General features: G+C 55.4%; 7 protein-coding genes and 1 non-coding gene across 8 annotated transcripts; 2 read left to right on the forward strand and 6 right to left on the reverse strand.

The window, feature by feature from the left end:
- Positions 1–702: 702 nt before the first annotated feature.
- Positions 703–1,550, reverse strand: BDP55DRAFT_698349 (metalloprotease MEP1; the record flags this gene model as incomplete). The annotated part of the gene is made up of 2 exons (XM_060577773.1): positions 703–1,266; positions 1,326–1,550. The coding sequence occupies 2 exons, from the start codon at positions 1,548–1,550 to the stop codon at positions 703–705; spliced, it is 789 nt and encodes a 262-aa protein (XP_060423237.1).
- Positions 1,551–2,536: 986 nt separating this feature from the next.
- BDP55DRAFT_734093 (uncharacterized protein) lies at positions 2,537–3,009 on the reverse strand (the record flags this gene model as incomplete). The annotated part of the gene is made up of 2 exons (XM_060580168.1): positions 2,537–2,926; positions 3,001–3,009. The coding sequence occupies 2 exons, from the start codon at positions 3,007–3,009 to the stop codon at positions 2,537–2,539; spliced, it is 399 nt and encodes a 132-aa protein (XP_060423238.1).
- Positions 3,010–3,702: 693 nt separating this feature from the next.
- BDP55DRAFT_698350 (platelet-activating factor acetylhydrolase) lies at positions 3,703–5,550 on the reverse strand (the record flags this gene model as incomplete). The annotated part of the gene is made up of 2 exons (XM_060577774.1): positions 3,703–5,143; positions 5,219–5,550. The coding sequence occupies 2 exons, from the start codon at positions 5,548–5,550 to the stop codon at positions 3,703–3,705; spliced, it is 1,773 nt and encodes a 590-aa protein (XP_060423239.1).
- A 412-nt stretch (positions 5,551–5,962) lies between these two features.
- On the reverse strand, positions 5,963–6,802 carry BDP55DRAFT_637834 (uncharacterized protein; the record flags this gene model as incomplete). Its single annotated transcript, XM_060573037.1, has 2 exons — positions 5,963–6,492; positions 6,595–6,802. The coding sequence occupies 2 exons, from the start codon at positions 6,800–6,802 to the stop codon at positions 5,963–5,965; spliced, it is 738 nt and encodes a 245-aa protein (XP_060423240.1).
- A 1,128-nt stretch (positions 6,803–7,930) lies between these two features.
- On the forward strand, positions 7,931–8,029 carry BDP55DRAFT_t316. Its single transcript has one exon. It is a non-coding gene; the product is annotated as a tRNA-Leu (tRNA).
- A 170-nt stretch (positions 8,030–8,199) lies between these two features.
- On the reverse strand, positions 8,200–11,862 carry BDP55DRAFT_565075 (endoribonuclease L-PSP; the record flags this gene model as incomplete). Its single annotated transcript, XM_060570389.1, has 3 exons — positions 8,200–9,613; positions 9,677–9,846; positions 10,363–11,862. 3 exons carry the CDS (start codon positions 11,860–11,862, stop codon positions 8,200–8,202), a joined length of 3,084 nt encoding a protein of 1,027 aa, XP_060423241.1.
- Positions 11,863–13,957: 2,095 nt separating this feature from the next.
- BDP55DRAFT_397485 (aminopeptidase I zinc metalloprotease) lies at positions 13,958–16,282 on the forward strand. Its single transcript, XM_060567254.1, has one exon. It carries the CDS (start codon positions 14,315–14,317, stop codon positions 16,115–16,117), a length of 1,803 nt encoding a protein of 600 aa, XP_060423242.1. The 5' UTR covers positions 13,958–14,314; the 3' UTR covers positions 16,118–16,282.
- A 1,126-nt stretch (positions 16,283–17,408) lies between these two features.
- Positions 17,409–19,400, reverse strand: BDP55DRAFT_397492 (SPX domain-containing protein). The gene has a single exon (XM_060567255.1). The coding sequence runs from the start codon at positions 19,274–19,276 to the stop codon at positions 17,762–17,764; it is 1,515 nt and encodes a 504-aa protein (XP_060423243.1). The 5' UTR covers positions 19,277–19,400; the 3' UTR covers positions 17,409–17,761.
- Positions 19,401–20,542: the final 1,142 nt, after the last annotated feature.

Raw genomic sequence — 20,542 nt, forward strand, 5'->3', positions numbered from 1 at the left:
AGCGGCCCCCAAGTTGCAACACAGCGAGCATCCCTCCCCTGATTGTTGCTGTCCTGGTGTCGCAATGGAGGGTTCGGCGGGCGTACCTCGAGCTTAAACCTGCAGGTCTACAGGCACTGCGCATGCGCTTCGTATGGTTTATTACACTTGCCAGCCTCGGAAGTTGAGAGGATTCATTCAATTAATCCGCCTTGGTTGTGCAAGCGAACTCGGCCAGGCCGACGATGAGTTCGGTCCCGAGCCACCCATCCGCCTTTCTCTGCCTACTTTACTCAGTAGGGCTGCAAAGGAGCTCATTGGCGATGCATTTTCTCACCGAGGTTCGACGAAGATGTTCTCAAACGGTCTGTCAACGTCGCCCACGGTAGTACAGTAGTTCCAACCAGGCAGCTCATGATGGGTCAAAAGGCCCCTGTAGAGTCCAAACATCGAACTCAGTCACTGTACCAACATTGAACGCATTGATACCCATGGTTCCACTGTATGGTCGACGCATGAAGCTAATGGAGGGGAAAGTCGAACATTGGTGGAGAAAAAGCAGCATCCCGCCGCCATGCCACCGGATTCTAGCCCTGCCATCTTCTATACACATCAAACTGCTGATGCATGCGCTCCTCCTGCCCAGGAGTAAACTCGGTCGTGCTAGATCAACAGTCAGTAATTTCGTCTCCGAGCTTCAAGACTCAAGAATCGCTTCTTCACTCACCAAGTATCATCAGAGTAGTCCATGAAGTTGTGAATAGGATCCAACCCAGGCGAATCAGGGCACGAGTCTCTCCCAACAGGACACCCACCACTCCCACCAGCCTGCGCAGGCGTATCCGCAACCTGATCATTAATCCCCTCACAGAGCCTTCCATGAAACGTATGCAGCAACCCAAACCAGTGCCCAACCTCATGAACAGCAATATGCCCCTTCCGCGGCACCGTGTCGTTGCCGCTGCGGGGCGTCATGCCGGGCATAGAGTCGCCGTTGACCCAGCACCCATCAGTATAAAACTGCTGGCTGCCCTCCTGCACGACACCAGCGAGCGCGCACTGCCCGCCGAGGCTGGCGCCCAGGTCCGAGAAGAAGTAGACGTTGAGCGCGTCGTAGCCGCCGCGGCGCGTGGCGGTGCACCAGGCAACGTAGCCTTCGAAGTCGGGGATGCCGATGCCGGATTCTTCGTAGAAGCCTTTGCCGAGGACGTCGTCTACGATGCGGGAGACGTTGACGAGGGTTAGTGAGAAGCCGTGCTTGAGGTAAGTTGAGTGCAGGACCTCGAACTATAGGTGGTTTCTGTTAGCATGTGGCTTCTGGAGATGAGGGTCAAGAGATTAAACACCTGGGCATCGACAACTGCGTCGGTGATTCTGTCCTTGTTGGCTACGGTGCTGGTGACGTGAAAGTACACGTCGACCGGCTTGGACTCCTGGCGCTTGGCGTAGGCCGGGAGCGCGATGACGGGGGTCTCGACGGCGACCAAGTCGTCGTTGAAGCAACGGAGCGATGCGAGAACCGACGAGACTCCAAACGAAAGCAGCAGCGCTGCGGCGGCACGCGACAACATCGTATCGGGAGTTCGGTTGAGATTGGCGATGTGGTTCGTGCAAAGGAGCTACACCCTCAGAAGACCTCACGAATCCCCAGACAGGCCATCGCTACCTACTTTGACTATTTATACGTAGGGTAATCTCCCAGCAACAGGGAAATAACGGCAGCGGGCCAAGATAAGACGTTCAGCACTGGAGATTCCCCATCGTGGAACACGAGGCCTTGGAAGCTTGGCGGACAAGCTTAAATGATAAAATCGCGAGATGAAGTCGACAACTCCACCACCGGGGCAACGTTGGCATCCCCAGGACAGCAAGGATCACCAGCGAACTGCCGAAATGAGCAACGCCGCCCGAGTCAACGCGCATAAGGACCGCATCCGCTCTCGTATTCCACGTCGTGCGATAGAATTCAGAGTCGTGATGCGACGCTCGTCAGGTCATAGACCGATGAGGCAAAAGATGTCATGTCTTAGCCATGGCATATCCACACGTGGACGGGGAGCCTCAACCCTCGTCGAGAGTTTACGGCGACTGTCGTGAACTTTGGTCAGTGCAAGGTGTAGCTTGTGACCACGGCAAGCTAGGATATCTCACTTTGCAAACTCAATTGCATTCTAAATTGGGGCCTCTACCTGGGCCAAGGATGCTATTCGAGCTTCCTGTTTCGATTTCGCCTTTCCGCTTCCACGGTACCGCGTTATCCCAGTCGCCAAGAAATCAAGTCCCATGAGCCATAAGGCGCAATCATAGAACATGAGCAAGTGACAGTCCTTACTTGAATAAGAAACTCCGGACGGATACAGATCATTAATCCAGGGCTTGGGGAGCTGTGCAGGATGCGAAGAGGGGCAAGGAGTTGACCTCTGGAAACCCGTCCGTCTGGGTATGCATTCTACATTCAACTTCAAGACTTGGAACCTCACATCCGATCAGAAGCGCAAAGTCACAGGTATGGTTTGGGTAGTTGTGTAAACATCAAGAAAACTGATTATAATGTGCCTTACAGCTTCGACTTCTCCACCCTCTGCCCATCAGCCCTCCCCGGCGCCGGATCCTTCTCCGTAACCTCGGCCTTGAGACTAACAGGATCCCCCAACTGCGAAGGATTCCCGCTCTCGAGGTTCTCCTTGGCAACATCTTTTAACCGTCTCTTGTCATAGTCCTGCACGGGGGAGCCGTCCGAGTTCTTGGCGCCTCCTGCAGCACCACCGGACTGCTGCTTGGAAGAGGAAGACGGGGGCGTCTTGGAGTCCGCTGCTGCGCCCAGGTCTTCTTCCGTTGGCGAGAGCTTGGAGACTTCGGCTTTGAGGGAGACGGGGTCGCCTAGTTGCGAAGGGTTGGATGAGTTTGCCTTTGCGGCGACGTGTTTGAGGCGTTCGGGTTGTTTTTGCTGTTGGGAACAATGTTAGTGGTGCAGGATCTTGCGTATGCCACTGTGCATGCATTTGAGAGGTTGCAACTTACGGGTGCCATGATGTCTAACTCTGAAATCTAAGCCTTTCTATCGAAAAAGATCCTCTTCCCCTCCAGCAGTTGAGGAAACCAGCTCCATTTTAATACTGCTGTCCTGCCGGCAAAAGGACGAGGCCGTTGCAGAAATGATACAATGCCGCCATGGCGTCGCGCGGTCTTTGACGCCTTCATCTCAATGACGTGGATGACTTACTCCCAAGCCGAGGGCCACAGCGTGGGAAGACTACTTACCAACGCGGATGGTCCCGTCATGGGTAATACCCCAAAGTAAAACAAGGACTCTTCGGATCTGCCAATTGCGGAGAAGTTGTCTAGGATTGTTAGTAGACTGATTTGAAGAACATGTGAAGACGAGCTACCGATAGTAATGTTCTGGCTGATCTTGACTAACAAGCCGTGCTCGATTCCTCGTGCATCTCATTCACCTTTACCTCACGACACATGTGCAAGTCCACCTTTACGAATCAATATCTAAATTCAAGTATTTATATACTATTCTAATCGTGGTATCTGCGGGTGCTCTCAAAGACGCACTGGATGCTAATTACGTTAATTTCCCTTGATAATACAACAACAATGCTCGGGTTCCATCTCGTGATACAATTGATCATCGGTCCCGTCTGATTCATACAACGCAGCCCATACCGAGGTCTCTTTCCCCTTTCCAAGCCTCACTCACAAGCGCCCTCGTAGTCATGACCTCGCCGCAACCTGCGCCGCGCTCGCAACAGCCTGAAGCGGCTCCAACTCATCCTCCATATCGCGATCCGTCTGCTCCACCCCCGCAACCTGCGCATTAACGCCCGACCCGCTACCGCTACCGCCCCCTGCACCATTCGTAGCCGTCGACCCGTCTGCCGGCGGCGGCGGCGGCGCCTCCTCCTCCTCGTCCGGCTGGCCCATACCAATGACGTCGATCCAGTTCCAATACTGCACTTTCCCCTCGCACCGTTCAAAGATGACTTTATCGTCCATGACTCCGTCATCAGGCCCGTTATCGCCGTCTTCGTCGGTCGAGATACCCAGCTTCCCGGACCCCGTGCCGTCCACCAAGTCACCGATCCACGTCCGCGCCACGGGTACACCATTGACGCGCATGAGCTGCAGTTGTGCGCGCAGGTTCAGTCGCAGAGCGCGCTCCGGTTCCTCCGAGTTGAATATCTTTTTGGTGAGCCAGGGGAAGAGGATGCCGAAATCAGACTGGGACAGGTGCGCCGAGGAGCGGACGTAGAAGAAGTTTGGCTCGGGTAGGCTGACGCCGCTGCGGCGGAAGATTTGTGGTGTGATTACCGACGCTGAGGGTTGTGGGGAGAGGACGCGGGCTGTGACGTGGAGGTGGTCTGTCCATTTGTAGAATGCGTCGGACTCGACGGCGAGGATGGCGTTGCCGCCTGGCGCGGTGGACGTGTTTGCGTAGGCTGGGAGGGGCAGGTTGAAGAGGTCTGCGGAGCCCGGGGCGAGAAGCGGGAAGCACCACATGTCGAGGAGCATGGTGACGTTCTTTGGTGTGATTTGTCTGCAGAGGGCCGAGTCCGGGCGCGGTGTGAATAAGGGTTTCTGGACGTGTGCGAGGGCGGAAGATTCAGCGTAGTATGTCGTCTTGAGGAGCTGAACGATGGACGCGGAGCCGAAGCTGTGGCCGCCAAAGAGGATGCAGCCCGGCTCATGGACGTGGAGCTTGTTCTTGAACTGGGTGAGGCTGGGCGTGGACTTGTTGAGGTTGGACATGGCGAGGCCGAGGTCCATGTTGAGGGTGACCATGTGGATCATGCCGAGTTCCCAGAGACGGATGCGCAGCTGGTCCTCGCGGGCTTCGTAGATTTCGGGGCGGGCGTCGTGGTCTATGCGGACGTAGGGGACGACGCGGCGGGTGTCGCGCATAAAGTACTGGTCTTGTTTGCCGGGGATGCGGACAAAGGAGGCCACGGCGCTGCCGTCGCGATGTTCGGGGCAGATGACGACGATGCCGTGGGAGGCGAGGGAGCCTGCGAAGTGGGAGTATGTGTTTCGGTTACCGCCAAGACCGTGGGAGAAGATCATTGTCGGCCATCGTCGGTTCGGGGTGTCTGGATCGAGGATCTCGGCGTTCTTGTGGACGGGGATCGTGGTATAGTGTAGGTGTCGCGGGAGGAATCTGGATAGGTTCACATTAGCACAGCACCCCTGGAGAAGATACTAAAGGAGCGATGGAGGAAAGCAATGCACATACGAGACGATGTCTGCGAGCATGGGCCGGATGCCAATGAACTGGGTGTAGGCAGAGACATGCTGCCGTTGGGGCGAGGGTAGCCAGTTGATGCGCTTGCCGTTGGACTCGGGGACCGCGGGGTAGAAGACACGGCACTGGACGGTGTGGATGTCTGTTGCGCTGTAGGGGGTCGGACTGGGCGACTCCAACTCGGAGACGGGGATCTCAATGTCGACGGTGCCGACCTTGTGCGGGCCTGTGTAGTCGGGGAAGGACGGCACGGGGCTCATGCGGGAGAAGAAGGACGCGACCTTTTCGGCGGCCGTCGGGGGCGCTTGCGCGGCGGGCGACATGGCTGCTGTGGTGTGGTCTCTGTCTTGGTGTGTTGCTTCTTTGCTTTGGTGTTTACTTTGTGTTGTAGTGGTATGTCGCGTTGCGGTGCGCTGTGTTGCACTCTGCGTGTTGAGCCGTCGGTCTGGGGTGTGGGCGGACGCAGGGGATAAATCGATGCGCAAGCCGACGTTGGGAGGAATTAGGAGGTAGGGGGGAAAACACACGGGATCGAGTCCGGGGGTATTCGTAATTAGGTAAAGAACTAAGCAAGGTATTCGTAGTAGGTATGGGATTGCGCCGGCGGGGTGAGTGGTTCGTTCAAGGGTGAAGAGAAGAGAGTTTCACGTTGAGCCCGAAAATGTTGTCTACCGCCCTCTGACAAGCTCTTACAAGCTTTTTTGCGGTCGGATATGCGTGTGTCGCGATGGTGTTTTAAACCAATGTTTCCGTCGATGCAAGTTGGTCCTGTCTTTCAATGCGGTGATCAATGCAAGCCGTCGTCAGCTGAGGTGCCCAGATGCACTGGTCTTCGTCTAGACCGTTGACAGCGTGTACGAATAGCAGGGGTATAATAGGGGTGGGAACCGGCGTCTTCTTTATGGATCGATCGAGATGGGATTGTTGTAGCCTGTAACCGTACGGAGTAGTGTGGCAGGAAACAGATGAAGCTTCGGCAATACCCGGCGGGAGCTTGTCTAGTTGAGTATCTTGGATGGAGTTTTTGCAACTAAATAGACGCCCAACGATGTATCTGTAACGAGTCGACGAAAGAAATATTTGCAAGTTTTGGCCGTGGCAGCTGAAGGATGAAAAGTCAGGCAAAGTGAAAGCGGGAGCAGGGCGAATTAGTCGACAGAAGCGCAGTGCTCCGATGGGATTTCGAAACCCGATGACAATTAGCTCGGAGCAATGTTCCCTGTTGGCCAGCCTCACTCCAAAGTCAATACTTTCGTACTCCCAAACTTGTCTGTTGTTTGATTTCAATGCCGTAATGTTCCTTGCAAAAAAGTTGGAAAAGTCATTCCAAGGTTGCTGTTAGCCGAGAAGTCAGACAGCGGACAGACCTCTTTTTGAATGACCAGAGACGGCACGAACACCCCCCTTGCCCTTGGATCTTGGTGAGGAAGCTAGTGGGGAGAAGGTAGAAGAGGCAATTGGCAAAGCAGAGAGACACCCGAACAGAAAGGCTGCTTTCATCTCTCTGGAGCCAATCACGCCCTTCGAATCGACATGGTCTTGTGGCCACTTGCCCGAGGTGGAAACGTCATCCATCTATTCGTGCTTTAGGCAAGGTACGGCTACCAGTATCATGGGCGTTGGTTGGTACTGAGTCGTGCGAGCTGGAGCTTTGTGCGCCAGAAATTTCTTGCCTCGGTCAGCCAAAACGGCTTAGCAGAGAGAAATGAGGCGAAGCTGGAAAAAGCTCTGGCGTTGGTTCATCGCGCTGCTGCTGCTCTGTGTACTGTGTAGTGTGTACTCTCTGGACGAAGCTTCTTCCCACTTGCGGCCATCCCGAGACCGAGATGATCAAGGCACGTAGGAACGAGTGGGACGTGAGCAACGGCGGCTCCGGTTACTCTTCCCACAGAGTGTAATGTACTGTGTAGAATGAAATCTTTCTTGGCGGTCCTCTAGTTGCTATTCGCGATTGACGTGTTGTGGCGTGTGTGGTTCCTTTTGGGGCGGCGCATGAATGTTGGGTTCTTATTAATCTCGGTCAGGTATTACTCTTCAATTCTTATGAGTTGGGCGCGCATAGACTCGTTGAAATCAAACGTCTCGTCGTTGAAGAGTCGCCAACATCTCATCGTTATCTCAATCGCCATCAGTTTGGGGTTCCCAAAAAAAGATGCCACCACCTCACGGCTCAAGGCGGGGAACAGGGAGGCTCCTTGGTGACCGAGATGCGTGATTGACGGCCGAGGCAGCCCAGACTCTTTGGGAGACTTGGCATGGTGGAATGAGTCTTCATCGCATTCTCGAACCGGTGGTCAATTGAGTTGGTTGGTGCCATGGAGGTTCATCTACATGAATAATGCCCCGTGGACTGCAAAAGAGAACAGAAAATGAAGGAAAAAGAGAGAAAGCGAAGGTGACTGGAACAAACGTCATCGTCGGTCCCTGCAGCCTCCGTCCCTCCGACCGCCTCTCTTTTTAGTGTACGTACCGTGGGCACTGTTATCATTGGCTCCTCGCTTCGGTCCGGACGAGGGTCCACTTCACCCGTCGAAAATTTCTTCTTTCGGCTTTGCCCCGCCACGGCCACTCGGGGGCTTCTCACTGCTTTACCCGGACCCTCAAGGTGCGGCGCACAAAAAGAAGACCACCCCAGACAGCAAAAATGATACCTCTAGCTCAATTTCGCAGAAACCGACACCTCAGATCATCTGATTATCACACGGAAGGGTGGCCGAGTTGGTTATGGCGCCAGGTTAAGGTCAGCTTAACATCTGTTTCCTGGTGGGGCAACCCGCGCGAGTTCGAGTCTCGTCCCTTTCATTTTTCATTTTTAACCCTCCTATCGTGTTGATCTAAGTGATTTTTGATCCAAGAAGTGAGTCCCTATTGTTGTATATAGTAACTTACATCAAGGTGTGGTGGCATAATCATCATCATGTAAGGTGGAAGCCAGACTTTGGAACTAGTATCGTACATCTTGCTTCCGCCACTTAAATCACCCCACGATCCTCACCGATCACCAACACAGACTTGCCACTGCCCACCTCTGCCTCAACTTCAATCTCAACAAGAACCTCATCCCCAATGAGCCCAGCCGTCACCGTGGTATTAGCCGGACGTACCCCGTGACACTTGAAGGCCCATCCATGAGCCTCTGATACCTCCACCACATCCTCTTCCTGCCGGAGCATCACCCTCGTCCGGACCACATCCGCCATGCTTCCCCCCAACCGCCTAAGACTCCCCTCAATTGTATCCAGCGCCGCCACCGCCTGAGATCGAGCAGATGTCCCTCCAATCACCTCAAGTCCAGACCGGAGCTCAGGCGGCGGGTTCGCCGTCGTCCCAGACACCCGTATGACATTCCCAAATCTCACGGCGCGCGAGTACCCAGCAACGGGCTCCCACTTCCCACCCGAGCGGAACTCAACCCTCCTCCCCTTGGCAATAGCCTTTTCCACCTTGTCTCTCTCACTTTCCTCCTCCTGGAGATGATGGCTCAAGTCCCCCGAAGCCGTCAAGAACGGCGGCCTCCTGTACTCGTCACCACAATCCCCCGGTATATCCTTCAACCCCGCCTGCGCAGCCTCGATCCTGCCCCGATCCTCCTCGTCAAGCGAGATACCAAACGCAGCGAGATTATCCGTGGCATACCTCCCGCTCTCGGAAGTCAACCTCGCCCCGATGATGACTGCCTTGACGACTGGTATATCAAGCACCCACCTCACCGCTACCGCCGCAACAGAGACGCCGTGCTTTTTCGCAACGTCGGAGACAGCCTTGAGAACACGCTGAAAGTCATCCCAGCCGCCCGCCGCGTGGATGAAGCGGAGGTACTTTCTCAGACTCCAGTTCGTCCCCTTCCCATCGTCCGCAGGCTCCGGCTTTCCAATCCACTTCTCGCTCAGAAAGCCACCAAGTAGCGTCCCGTAGGCTAACACGCCTACACCGTGCCGGGTACATACCCCCGCCATCCGGCCCCTCGTCAACCGGCGATCAATCACGGAGCACGAGACCTGGTTCGTAGCGATTTCGTAGCCCGAGTGAAGAAGTAACTCTAAGTGCGCCGCGTCGACGTTGGTGAGTCCTATATGCGCAATCTTGCCTGCTTCCTGGAGGGTGCGCAGGTGGGAGAGGTTGCAGAGGTACGTGTCGTCGGTGTAATCCCACACGTGGTACTGCATCAGCGCGATTTGCCTCTGGCCCAACCTATTGAGAGCGAGTTCCACGGCCGCTTCTGCCGTTTCGAGGGATTTATCGCCGTTTTCGGCGGGACACCACTTTGTAAAGGCTGTGATGGGGTGGTGCGCGGGTGAAGTGTGGTTGTGGTTGTGGTAGCCGATGACGAGCTCTGCGGGACCGTAGTGGTCTGCCATGTCGAAGCCATCGAGACCTGCCTGAATTCTGCCAAAGGTGTCAGTGAGCTTGTCCACGAATGCTTTTGAGACTACGGTGCGTATTTCGTACAATGGCTTCATCGCATCTGCTGCTGCCGCGACGTCAATGTTCTGGTCGTGCCCGCCGGCGAGTTGCCAGAGGCCGTTGAGGATGCGGGGTATCTCGATTGACCCCGCGATGGTCGTCCGCTCGACATTTGGCAGTGCTTTTGCAGTCATTTTGGTTGATGTTTCCGGTTTCTACCTTGAGATTGATAGGTAAGTCCAGAACCGAAGTGTAGTGGGATGAAAAGTTGACGTGTTTGAGTCAATCTCAAGGTGAGGGGACGATTGTTGCTTAACAATAAAGTCTGCCCAACCCTGGCCCCCAAGACGCTCTCATGTCACATATCAGAATCATGGCTTTGGGTAAAGTTGTATCGAAAATTCTATTGATACTGTCTCTTTCAGCATCATCTTGAATCTCTCGTTGCCTCATATTCTGGAGGGCCTCTCAGTCCGTCACGAGACATGGAACGCAACGCACAGCTTCACTCAAGATAGCTGCGAGCATATCTCTCCGGGGACTGCCCAGTGATATCGGCCAGCACCTGAATAGCCGTATACTTGGACTGTAAACAACAAAGTCAGCCAAAATCATATCCCCAGTATTCTTCAGGAGGGAGACTTACACTGGTCCGGGCCTGAGAGATGGCAATGCCGGCAAAGTAGAGATTCGAATCTGTTCACACTCACGTCAGTATCATCATTCCCAACATCAAAGACTGCTGACAGACAACAAGGCAAAAAGTACTCACGTCCAGAAGACGTCACAAGCCCAGGAACCTCCCCCTCCTCATCCACCCCATAAGCACTTGCATTCACCAACTTCCCAGCCGTCTCCTCATCAACAAACCCGCTCGCCCTCCACCTGGAAGGCAAATCCACAACCTCATACCCAGTCGCCAACACCACTCCATCCGCCTCCATAACCCTCTCGTTCCCCGTCTCCTTATCCCTCACAACAACACCCTCCTCCACGAACCCAACGGCATCGCCCCGCGCAATCTTGATCCGTCCTCCAAAAACAAGATCAAACGTCCCCGGCTGGTCAACGTAGAACGCGCTGCCCCTCTCCTCAAACACCTGGGTCATCAAACACGGGTCCCGCCGAACAGCGTAACCTAAGCCCTCGAGCGCTTTACTCCTATCCTCCGCGCCAGCGACCGCCGCGCCGATAGCCGCGCGCGCCATGTCCCGCAGCATCCCTACCGGCAGCGACTCCTGCAAGAAATCCGCCGTGTTGACGGGGATGTCGCCCTTGTACCGCATCATGAGGATAGGCGCGACGGTCGCAAAGTCGACGAGGAATGTCGGGCTGCGCTGCAGGATCGTGACGCTTTTGACATCCGGGTCCGAAGCTAGGTTGCCTGCGACGTCGTGCGCGGAGTTACCCACCCCGACCACGAGGACGCGTTTACCCTTGTAGTCTGCCGGGTTGCGGTACTCTGTCGTATGTTGTACCGGTCCCGCGAAGAGTTCTCTTCCTTTCAGCTTCGGAACGCGGGGGTTATCATTGCCGACCATGAATCCGTTGGCAAGTACCAAGTTCTTCGCTTTGAGTGTCATCTCCTCCCCCGTCTTGACATCTTTGACCTGCACCGTCCAGATCTTCTCCGCCTCATTCCACGAATTCCTCAGAACCGCAACCCCGCCAAAGAAAGGCAGTCGCAGCTCCTGTACAGCCGAGGAATAATACCGCGTCAGATCCGTCCCCTTGAGAAAGTTGGGATACTCCTCCGGCACAGGGAACCGTGGCAGCTGAATCATAAACGCAGGGTGATGAAGCGTGACATTCTCGTACCGCCTCGTCGACCAATTCCCGCCCGCCTGGGGCTCAGCATCGAAGACGGCTACATTCGCGCCCGCGGCATCGAGCTGGATTGCGTTGGCGATGCCGGTGCAGCTTCCACCTACAATGACGGCGTCCAGGACTGCGTTGCCGTCCTTGAGACGGGGGAGACCTTGTGCGTGGGGGTTGCCGCGCTGCGAGGGATCGATTAGGGACGGGGCTGTTCGCGGGAGGGGGCCAAAGGGTTTCTCGTCTAGTTCGATGACGGCGGTGGTTAGGACGCAGATCTGCCAGCCTTTATTATCTGGCCCAGGGATGAGCTTGGCGAGGCCGATGCACTTTGATGCTGGCGCCTCGGTGCGGAAGGTGAAGGGGACGTCTAGGGTTGCGAATACGGGGCCGAGACGAGCCCATACGGCACTCATGTCCATATCTTTGTCTTCGTTGCTAGAGAACGCCGAGGGATAACGTGTCTTGGAGAGGGTCTTCCATGCTGCGACGACATCGTTTCGGGTGTGGATCGTTCGCTTGTCAAAGGTGAGAGTCAAGTGGTCTTTCCAGAAACACTTTTCGGCAAAGAGCTTTCCAAAAGCGTCCCAGTCGCCGTCGCGGATGGCGGAGGAGAACTGGTCGAGGAAGGAGGCTGCTTCTTTTGCGGCGTTGATGCTTTCTTCGCCTTCGAGGGGAGGGACTGTGGGGATGTAGGAGGGGAGGGTGCGGACTTGAACGCGGGTTCGTTGCTTTGTCTTTGTCGTCATTGTTGCTGATGAAGTTTGGAGTTTGGAGTGTGGTTATAATCTGGGTGAACTTGTTCCCAGAATCTTCATGAGCGGGAGATCGGAGCTCCTTTTATCATTTCCCAACAGGACATCGAGCCCAAGGGACTATGCTCTCGGATCCGCGATACCGTCCATGACTACTTTACCTGTTATCTGCAGTCAGATATCCAAGAGAAGAAACCGAGGGGTAGATTCGTCAGATTGAGACAAAGCCACGGGCGTTTGGTAGCTTTCTCTCACTTGTCGATCCTATCCATGCGGAAATATCGGACATGAGATATCACAAGAATCTTACACGTAGCGGCCCTGCAACCATTAGCGTGGCGGGGAAATGAAGTTGATGGTTCGAAGTTCCTACGGGTTGCCCGATTGGGAAGTGGGACGTATCACGTTCGAGCTTGACGTGTGTGCAAGTGCGTAAGAGATGACTGCCGCTGGTATAGCCTAAGGTACTTAGATGACATGGGCTAATCATCCATGACTGAGAAAGGAGTTCTAGAAGGAAAATCACGAGGAAACTGAACCTCGTATATCATGCTCACTCTTGTGATTAAAGCCCAAAATTGAAAGTTTGGACTAGACGTCCTACTGTCATTGCTAGGAACCTAAGGTACCTTACCTTACTAATGTGCAGTAAGTACTAATCTAAGATATAGGGAGAGATGTTGTCAGTAAGAGAGTCGCCAATGTAAAACATATTTGACGCCTCAAATGCAAAGGATGATGCCTCCTTTCATTGTCCACTATGGCATAAAATCTACGAGGACCGACAGTCTATGGATACGAGTGACGGATTAGCTCAGGTGGAGGGTAAGGCTGCAGAGAGGCCGGCCCGGAGATATCTGCAAGCCCCGCTCCTCCGCCCGGCCTCCGGTGCCCCGCTCGCATTTTCCAATGCGACCGAGCCAATTGCCTCCGACGCCTTCCCTTTGCTCGTATTCACCTCCGGGTCTGTGGTGCCGGGCCGGGGTGCCAAAGTCCTTTCTAATGCCAATAGCTCTACTCCGTAAGCATCACCCTTTATCCATTATCGACGAGAACGGGAATACTCGGTAAATCCGATGTTCCATGGACAATGAGTATCAGGATCTGAGAGGCAGTACGCAAGGGATATGACAAAGATTGTATCGTTGATGTTGGGGTCCTGTGGCATTCGGATTCAATTGATGTGGATCAGTGGGCATCCATTGGATAGCGGCATCATTTCTGAAGCACCAAAGTCAACGCCCCGCCTTACTCGGATACTGTTGGACCTCTACATCATGGCCGTGTATCTGGTAGGTGCGTATTTCTACACCGTAAAGAAAATTTGAGGACGAGGAAACGAAGAGTAAGAGATGATGAAATTGGGGGGAAAACATCCGCATTCGACTCAGTAGTGTGAAGAGTCTACTTTCGAAGAGTTGTTTAAACATTCGACGTAGGTATGAATACCAGGGAGCTATTCGCTCTCAAGATGCACAACTGTGAAAACTCTTCACTGCAGTTCTTGAAGTTTCATTCTTCTCAATCAACTTGTGAAGGTAAGCTTCATTATGTAAGATACCTCCCTCACCTTGAGAACTCAAATGACACCATTGTCGCCTAGATTGCGCAGGTCCACTATCGCGGCTTACCTAAGTAACTTATCTAAGCACAGATCGAGTGACCTGCTAGAAATGGCCAAGCTCTGCCCCCCCCCCCGTGCCCCCCTCGCCGGCCCCATGGCAACGGATCCAATGCTATGCGATAAGGGACGTACCGAGGCGATAAGGTAAAGACCCCAGACAGGCCGGCCCGTATCGACGTAGAGTCATTCGCCGGAGCCAATCGAAGCTTCCGGCGGGTCGCAGATCCGCTCGGTTCCAGCTGCCCCGTGCCTCGTTCCTGCGCCTGCCGCCTGCCCTCTTGAATGTTGTGCCTGTGACCGACTCGGACGGGAAGCTCCAGCTGAGGTGTCTTTAACGGCCAACCTCTACGATTCCCACTCCACCTCTTTGAACCCTGTGTATCTGACCTTGATATCCCTACTCTCCATAACATCAACCAGACATCCCCACGGCATCGTTCAACCTCATCCACTTCAATCTCCAGCCAGCGCGCATCGCATCAAGGGTCAATGAACCGCTTTCTCGTCAACAACTCAAACACCGCCGTCCAAGCAACACATCCCCTCGACGCTTCGCCCGCCATGACTAAACACACCCCCGACTCCCTTCGCTCCCGCGTCTCTTCTCTCTCCCTTCGTCTTCAAGCAATGGAGCACGCCGAAGCTCTTTCGCGCTCTCAATCCCCCGCGCCGCCCTCCTCCATGTCCGCCTCCTCCACCACCACCGCCGCTGCCGCCGGCCCGGCCTCGACGCGCTTCCTCCTCGCCGACATGAACGGTCGCCCAGCCTCCCAGAACCCCGTCTGCGAGTCCTGCTGGAACACCCTCCGCTACAGTGAGGTCCGCCAGACCGTTCGCGCCGCCACCCCGGCCGCCTGCAAGCTCTGCGCCGTCGCGGCCGGTAAACCAGAGGCCTACACCCAGCCCTTCGTCGATTTCCTCTCCGAGAACCCCACAATCTTCCATGCCGTCACCTACTTCAAGGACAAGCTCGCCGCCGCGGGCTACACCGAGCTCCCTGCGCGCGAAAGCTGGGCTTCCAAGCTCCAGCCGGGAGGCAAATACTGGACCACCCGCAACGGTTCCGCCCTTATCGCCTTCTCCGTCGGGGAGTCCTACAAGCCCGGCAACGGTGTCGCCATGGTCGCCGGCCACATTGACGCACTTACCGCCAAGCTTAAGCCCGTCAGCTCCAAGCCCACCCGCGCCGGATACCACCAGCTCGGCGTCGCCCCCTATGCCGGCGCCCTCAACCAGACCTGGTGGGACCGCGACCTCTCCATCGGCGGCCGCGTTATCGTCCGCGACCCGGAGACCAATAAGACGTCCACCAAGCTTGTCCGCCTCGACTGGCCCATTGCCCGCATCCCCACCCTCGCACCCCACTTCGGCGTCGGCATGATGGGCCAAAACAACCCAGAGACTCAGGCCGTGCCCATCATCGGCCTCGACTCCTCCGACCCGGACGCCGTCTCGGCCACCCCCGTCGAACCCCTCGGCCCCAAGGGCGCCTTCGTCAACACCCAGCCCCCCAAGCTGGTCAAGCTCGTCTCCAAGGAGCTCGGTCTGGCCTCACCCACCGAGATCGTAAACTGGGAACTTGAGCTCTACGACTCCCAGCCCGCGCAGACGGGTGGCCTCGACCGCGAATTCATCTTTGGCGGACGTATTGATGACAAGCTCTGCTCCTGGGCCGCACTCACCGCCCTCCTCGCCGCGGATTCGGACCCCAAGGACGGCACAATCAAGCTCGTGGCCCTCTTTGACGACGAGGAAATCGGATCCCTCCTCCGCCAGGGTGCGCGAGGCAACTTCCTCCCCCTTACAATCGAGCGCGCCGTCGAGGCTCTGAGCGGTCACGCCGACGTCGCTTTCGGCACAGACGTCCTCTGCCAGACCTTCGCATCCTCTTTCCTCTTGTCTGCGGACGTGACCCACGCCGGAAACCCAAACTTCCTGGGCCTGTACCTGGACGAACACATCCCCAAGCTCAACGTCGGTATTGCCATTTGCGGCGACAGCAACGGCCACATGACTACCGACGCCGTCTCCACCGCCATCCTCCAGCGCGTCGGCGAGCTGAGCGGCTGTGCTACGCAGACGTTCCAGATCCGGAACGATACACGCAGCGGCGGTACCGTGGGACCCATGCTCAGCGCCGCCATGGGTGTTCGGGCTGCGGATGCGGGACTGCCGCAGTTGAGTATGCACTCCATCCGCGCCACGACGGGTGCGCTTGACCCTGGTTTGGGCGTCAAGTTCTTCAAGGGGTTCTTGGATCATTTTGAGAAGGTTGATGCGGAGTGGCAGTAGCTGTTCGTGGTCATGTCGAGATGTCAGAGGTGAACGTATATAAGTACTCTAGATATTTAGTAGGCGAGGAGTGTAAGTGAGGTGGTTCAAGCGTGGCGTACTGCGTGGGTGTCAACGAGGGGAGCACGAAGTAACGATTGCTTGTAGATTTACATGTACCAGCACAAATTAGACGCATCATTTTGGATACTTTCCAAGTCAAAGCTATATACGCACCAATCTCTCATAGACTCTTCTCGAGAGTGATGACAGAATCCTAATGCAAAGTAATGATGCTCCAAAATTCTAATCGTTAGTCATACGCCGAGACTCTACAACCTACACCATCTCCTAATTATGATGAATCGACCTCCCCCCACGATCACGCACAAGACTATTGACCTGCCGAATCTCCATAGAATCCGCCTCTGACCCTCCGGACCTCACACCCTCCTCATCATCAGAAGCAGACCCCTCATCGTCATCGTCACTGGCCATCCCGCCCGCCTCTTCAAGCTGTTCCGTCTCCGCATGAACAGGCTTCCTCCTCTTTTCAAAGTCCTGCCTGTGCGCCTCGGCAATGATTTTGGAGAAACTGCGCTGAATGGGCGTGATGCCAGACATGACTCTCTGCCGCAGCGTTCCGGACTCCTCGGCGCGGGGGTCGGACGCCGGTCTGGCGGTCGTCTTTGCCGATGCAGCGCCAGCGGAAGCAGAGACGCCAAGAGGTACAGCGGCCTCGCTCGTCGTCTCCGGGATCTTTCCGTCCTTGCCGTCGTCGTCTTCCTCGATCGAAGACCGCGGCGCGACGAGGGGTTCGATGCGATAGGGTAGCGGGACGTCGCGGGAGGCTTTGTATTGCGCGACGTTGGCGCAGTGTTCATTTTCGACGCGGAAGAGAGTCCACATGCCACGGCGGGAGACTTCTGCCAGGGCGACGAGGAAGGAGACAATGGTGGAGTGCTGTGTGTCGTGGGTGAAGATTGCGTAAAAGATCCAGGCGAAGCGGAGGATGGGGTCGATGATCATGATGAAGTAGTAGGGCCAGCGCTTCTTGAGGGCTGTGATGTCGCGGAGGAGCCAGTGACGGGATTGGGGCTGGAGGAGGGAGAAGTCCATGAAGAGGTCCCAGATTGCTGGGGTTTGTTAGCATACATGATACAAGTGTTGATGGGGGTAAGGAGGGATGGATAGGGGGGAGGGGGTCTTACATGTGTAGATTGCGTTGATGGAGGAAAAGGTGATGAACATGGCGAGGTGACCGTGGGTGTTGTTGATGCGGTACATGGAGAGGGAGACGGCGGCCATGATGGACATTGTGTATTTGCCGCCGTTGACGAGGTGAGGGAAGATGTTCCTGGTGTCCTTGTAACGACGTAGACATTGCAGGAAACGCCAGATGGGAGGTAGGGCGCCTAAGAAGCCGAGCAGCCTGGAGTGACTAGAGTTGCACTGAGCCGGGTTCTCCCATGCGTTGGCGTATATGCAGAAGAACAGTTCGACATTCTGAACGTGGTCAGTTGAGGATATGTGAGAGAGAGGAGCATAATAATGACCACTTACACACATGGCGTACGTCAGGGAACAGTAGATATCGCCGAGGAAGAAGTCTCGGAACTCGACTGGATACAGACCGGCCAGCAACAGGCGCCACTATTTGTATGATCAGATTGAATTACTAGTAGAGGCGGGAGATGAACAACTTACATGAGCGTACGCGAACCACCTTCGACTCCTTGCCATGAAAATGGGCGCCGGGAGGAAGATGATAAAGACCGAGATGGCAATCAGGACTACGGGGTAGTATTCATACACCTCGTTCGTCCCGTACTCGCTAAAGTTGAGCCATATGAACACTCCAAAGATGAAGGTGAACAAGCTAGGGAACTCGGCCAGCTGCCGCCAGTCGAGATTATGCCGGGTATCGAATTCGAAAATAAAAGGGTAGTTGATCTTATTCCGCGTCCAGATGGCACAGTTGAGACAGAACATGCAGAACAGGAGCAGCATTAGGAAATACCCTCCGTAGATCTGCAAGAGGTAGCTGGTGCGTGAGCGTACCTCGGGATCCTCGTCAAAGAGCAGCTGGCCGCCAAAGACTGCACCCTGGATGGCGAAAACCAGTCCAGTGCCGAGGAGGATTCCGCAGCGGAAAGCACTTCCGGATTCGTCTCCTGGTCTGCGACTCAGACTTCGCAGCTTACCAGCCGCGAGCTTGTGATTGCCACGCTCAAAGTACCGAGCGTACAGGTCCTCTACCGCCTTGATGTGGCCGTCTACAGCGTCGCTGTTGACGAACCAAGACTTGCTAACCTTTTCGTTCATGTAGCGGTACTGGGGCCGGGCGTTAACGGCCTTGTCGTACTTTTTGTTCAGCTTGCGGAACGCAGTTCGGTTCAGGAGAGCGTAGGACTTGAGCAATTCGAGCCCGCGGTAGAATTCTTGTAGAGCGAGCTTGAGCTTGCGTTTGGCGGTCCGGTACGGTACGTCGTGTTCGTGGGGTCGTCGGATGTAGTCTCGTCCCGCGTCGCCGCCTTCTGGACGCATGACTGGGGTCTGGGCCATTTTCGATAGAGCCTTGGAGTTTGGTCCCGGGCGGAAGATCTTGGACTTTACAGGATCGATCCAGCCGAGAGGGCCTTTCTGGGGACCGTCCGAGTCGCCGTGTCCGCCGTTCAAGAAGTCGATTTCTGCCTGTTGCTTCTGGACATGAAGTTCTTGGGTCCGCCGGTTCCTCATCTCGTGCAGTTGGTCCTTAAGCAAAGAGAGTCGTTCTCCGGCCTGGTCCTCCTTCATCTTGTAGAATGCTTCCACCTTTTCCAGCTCAGAGTCGAGGAAGTCAAAGAATTCCTTTTCCTTCTGCCGGACCAGGTCAATAGCCAGTCCCTGGAGGCCGTACTCTGGGTTCGTTCCTGATCGATTCAGAGGTGACGCGTTCGAAAATAGGCGTCGAAGACCACCCCTTGGAGAAGCATTGTATCCAGATCCAATTGTCGCAGAGTGTGGGAGTCGGATCGATGAAGGCGTATTCTCGTGTTCAGTCGGGGGCGGGCCAGAAGAGCGAGGCGGATCGTCAATCATGGACGCGCTTCTTTGCAAAGCCTGGCGATTCGGCTGGGCGTCTTGGGTAGGAACCGGCTGCTGCGGGCTTGCATCGCTCTGGTGAGACGGCACGCGCATTGCCGGCCCGGGCAGCTCAAAGGTCGCCTTGCGGCCCAAGGGGGCTCCGGTCTCATGATTAGGCGGCGTATGGACGAAGCTTCCGTATTGTAAATCGCTCGAACCGTTGTTCAAACCCTGACGCTCGTTGCTGGCGGATGCGGGAATCGCTCGTGCTGGCGTCGCGGGCTTTTGCCGTGCTGAGCCGACCGGAGCCGGGCTGTGGCGGAGTGAGGTTCGCTCGTCGGGGTTACCGCTTCTCGAGTGATTATGTTTCTGGTTGTTGAAGGGCGAATGGCTATGGAAGATGTTGGCGGCGGTGCGGTTCTCGCTTTTGCTGGTGTTGTTTTGGGGGCCGCCGTTGGCGCGATTGATGGCGCGGGACACTGCCTTGACGTATTTCTTGCCGGCCTTGTAATTGAGGTACTTGATGCGCCATTCTGTACGAGGTCATCGTCAGTAAGTGAAGAAGGAGAAGAAGAAGAAGAAGTAGAACACCAAGACACTCGAAAAGAGACAACGGCGTTTGATCTGTCTCGAGGGGGGCGCGTACCTGGTACGAGGTCTTGCTCGAGCTCCTTTGCAAACTTCATGACGTAGTGGCGCCCGTTGCGCAGCGTGGCCTAAGGTACTGGAAACAGCGTTTACCAAACGAATGAAAGAGGCAACGCCATGTAAACCTTATGAAGCGTATTGAAGTGTGGGCACTTAGGATTTGTGTGTATTCCAGGGTATCGTCAAGGTATGGCAATGAGTCGAGTCGCACCGCCTCGTTCTCAGGTTGGCCCTTGTTTTTGTCGACGGGGAAATGGAATTCGGGCGTTTTGTGTTAGTCTTGTTTTTTCTTCGAGGTGCGCGCTTGGACGAAGCGTTCGCCTCTCGTTCAACAGCCCACAGGGCAGCCAAGCTTTGCTTTGCTTTGCTTTCAGTGCTTGCAGCTGCCAGCGCCCCCGCCTTTTCTTTCGTCTGGTGTTCCCCCTGGTGTCTTATCGTTATCTGATTCCGCGAGTCAGTCCTAAACCGTTCGACGGTAACTGTTATCGCCAATCGCAGTGCAGTGTTACAGCATGTCTTCGCTATGACTGCCAATGCCCGGCGCTGGAGGTCGCTGTAGGTCGCTGTAACCCAGGTCCGGGTATTACCTAACGGTACCTTATCACGCTCGCTTAAGGCGACGGGAAGGAAAACTCAATTAACTCGACCCAAAAACGGTGAAGCTTATGTCAGCTCGGAAAATGCGCCCCCCGAACGGTACAAAATACTTGGGAAGCTACATATTTCTTTTCC

This window comes from Colletotrichum godetiae, assembly GCF_030913485.1.
Source record: "Colletotrichum godetiae strain CBS 193.32 chromosome Unknown BDP55scaffold_73, whole genome shotgun sequence".
In the NCBI taxonomy this organism is placed as follows: Eukaryota; Fungi; Ascomycota; class Sordariomycetes; order Glomerellales; family Glomerellaceae; genus Colletotrichum; species Colletotrichum godetiae.

Bases quoted from the DNA above. Each gene is read 5' to 3' on its own strand.
- BDP55DRAFT_397485 (XM_060567254.1), top strand. From the start codon at position 14,315: ATGAACCGCTTTCTCGTCAACAACTCAAACACCGCCGTCCAAGCAACA.
- BDP55DRAFT_397492 (XM_060567255.1), bottom strand. From the start codon at position 19,276: ATGCGCGTGCCGTCTCACCAGAGCGATGCAAGCCCGCAGCAGCCGGTT.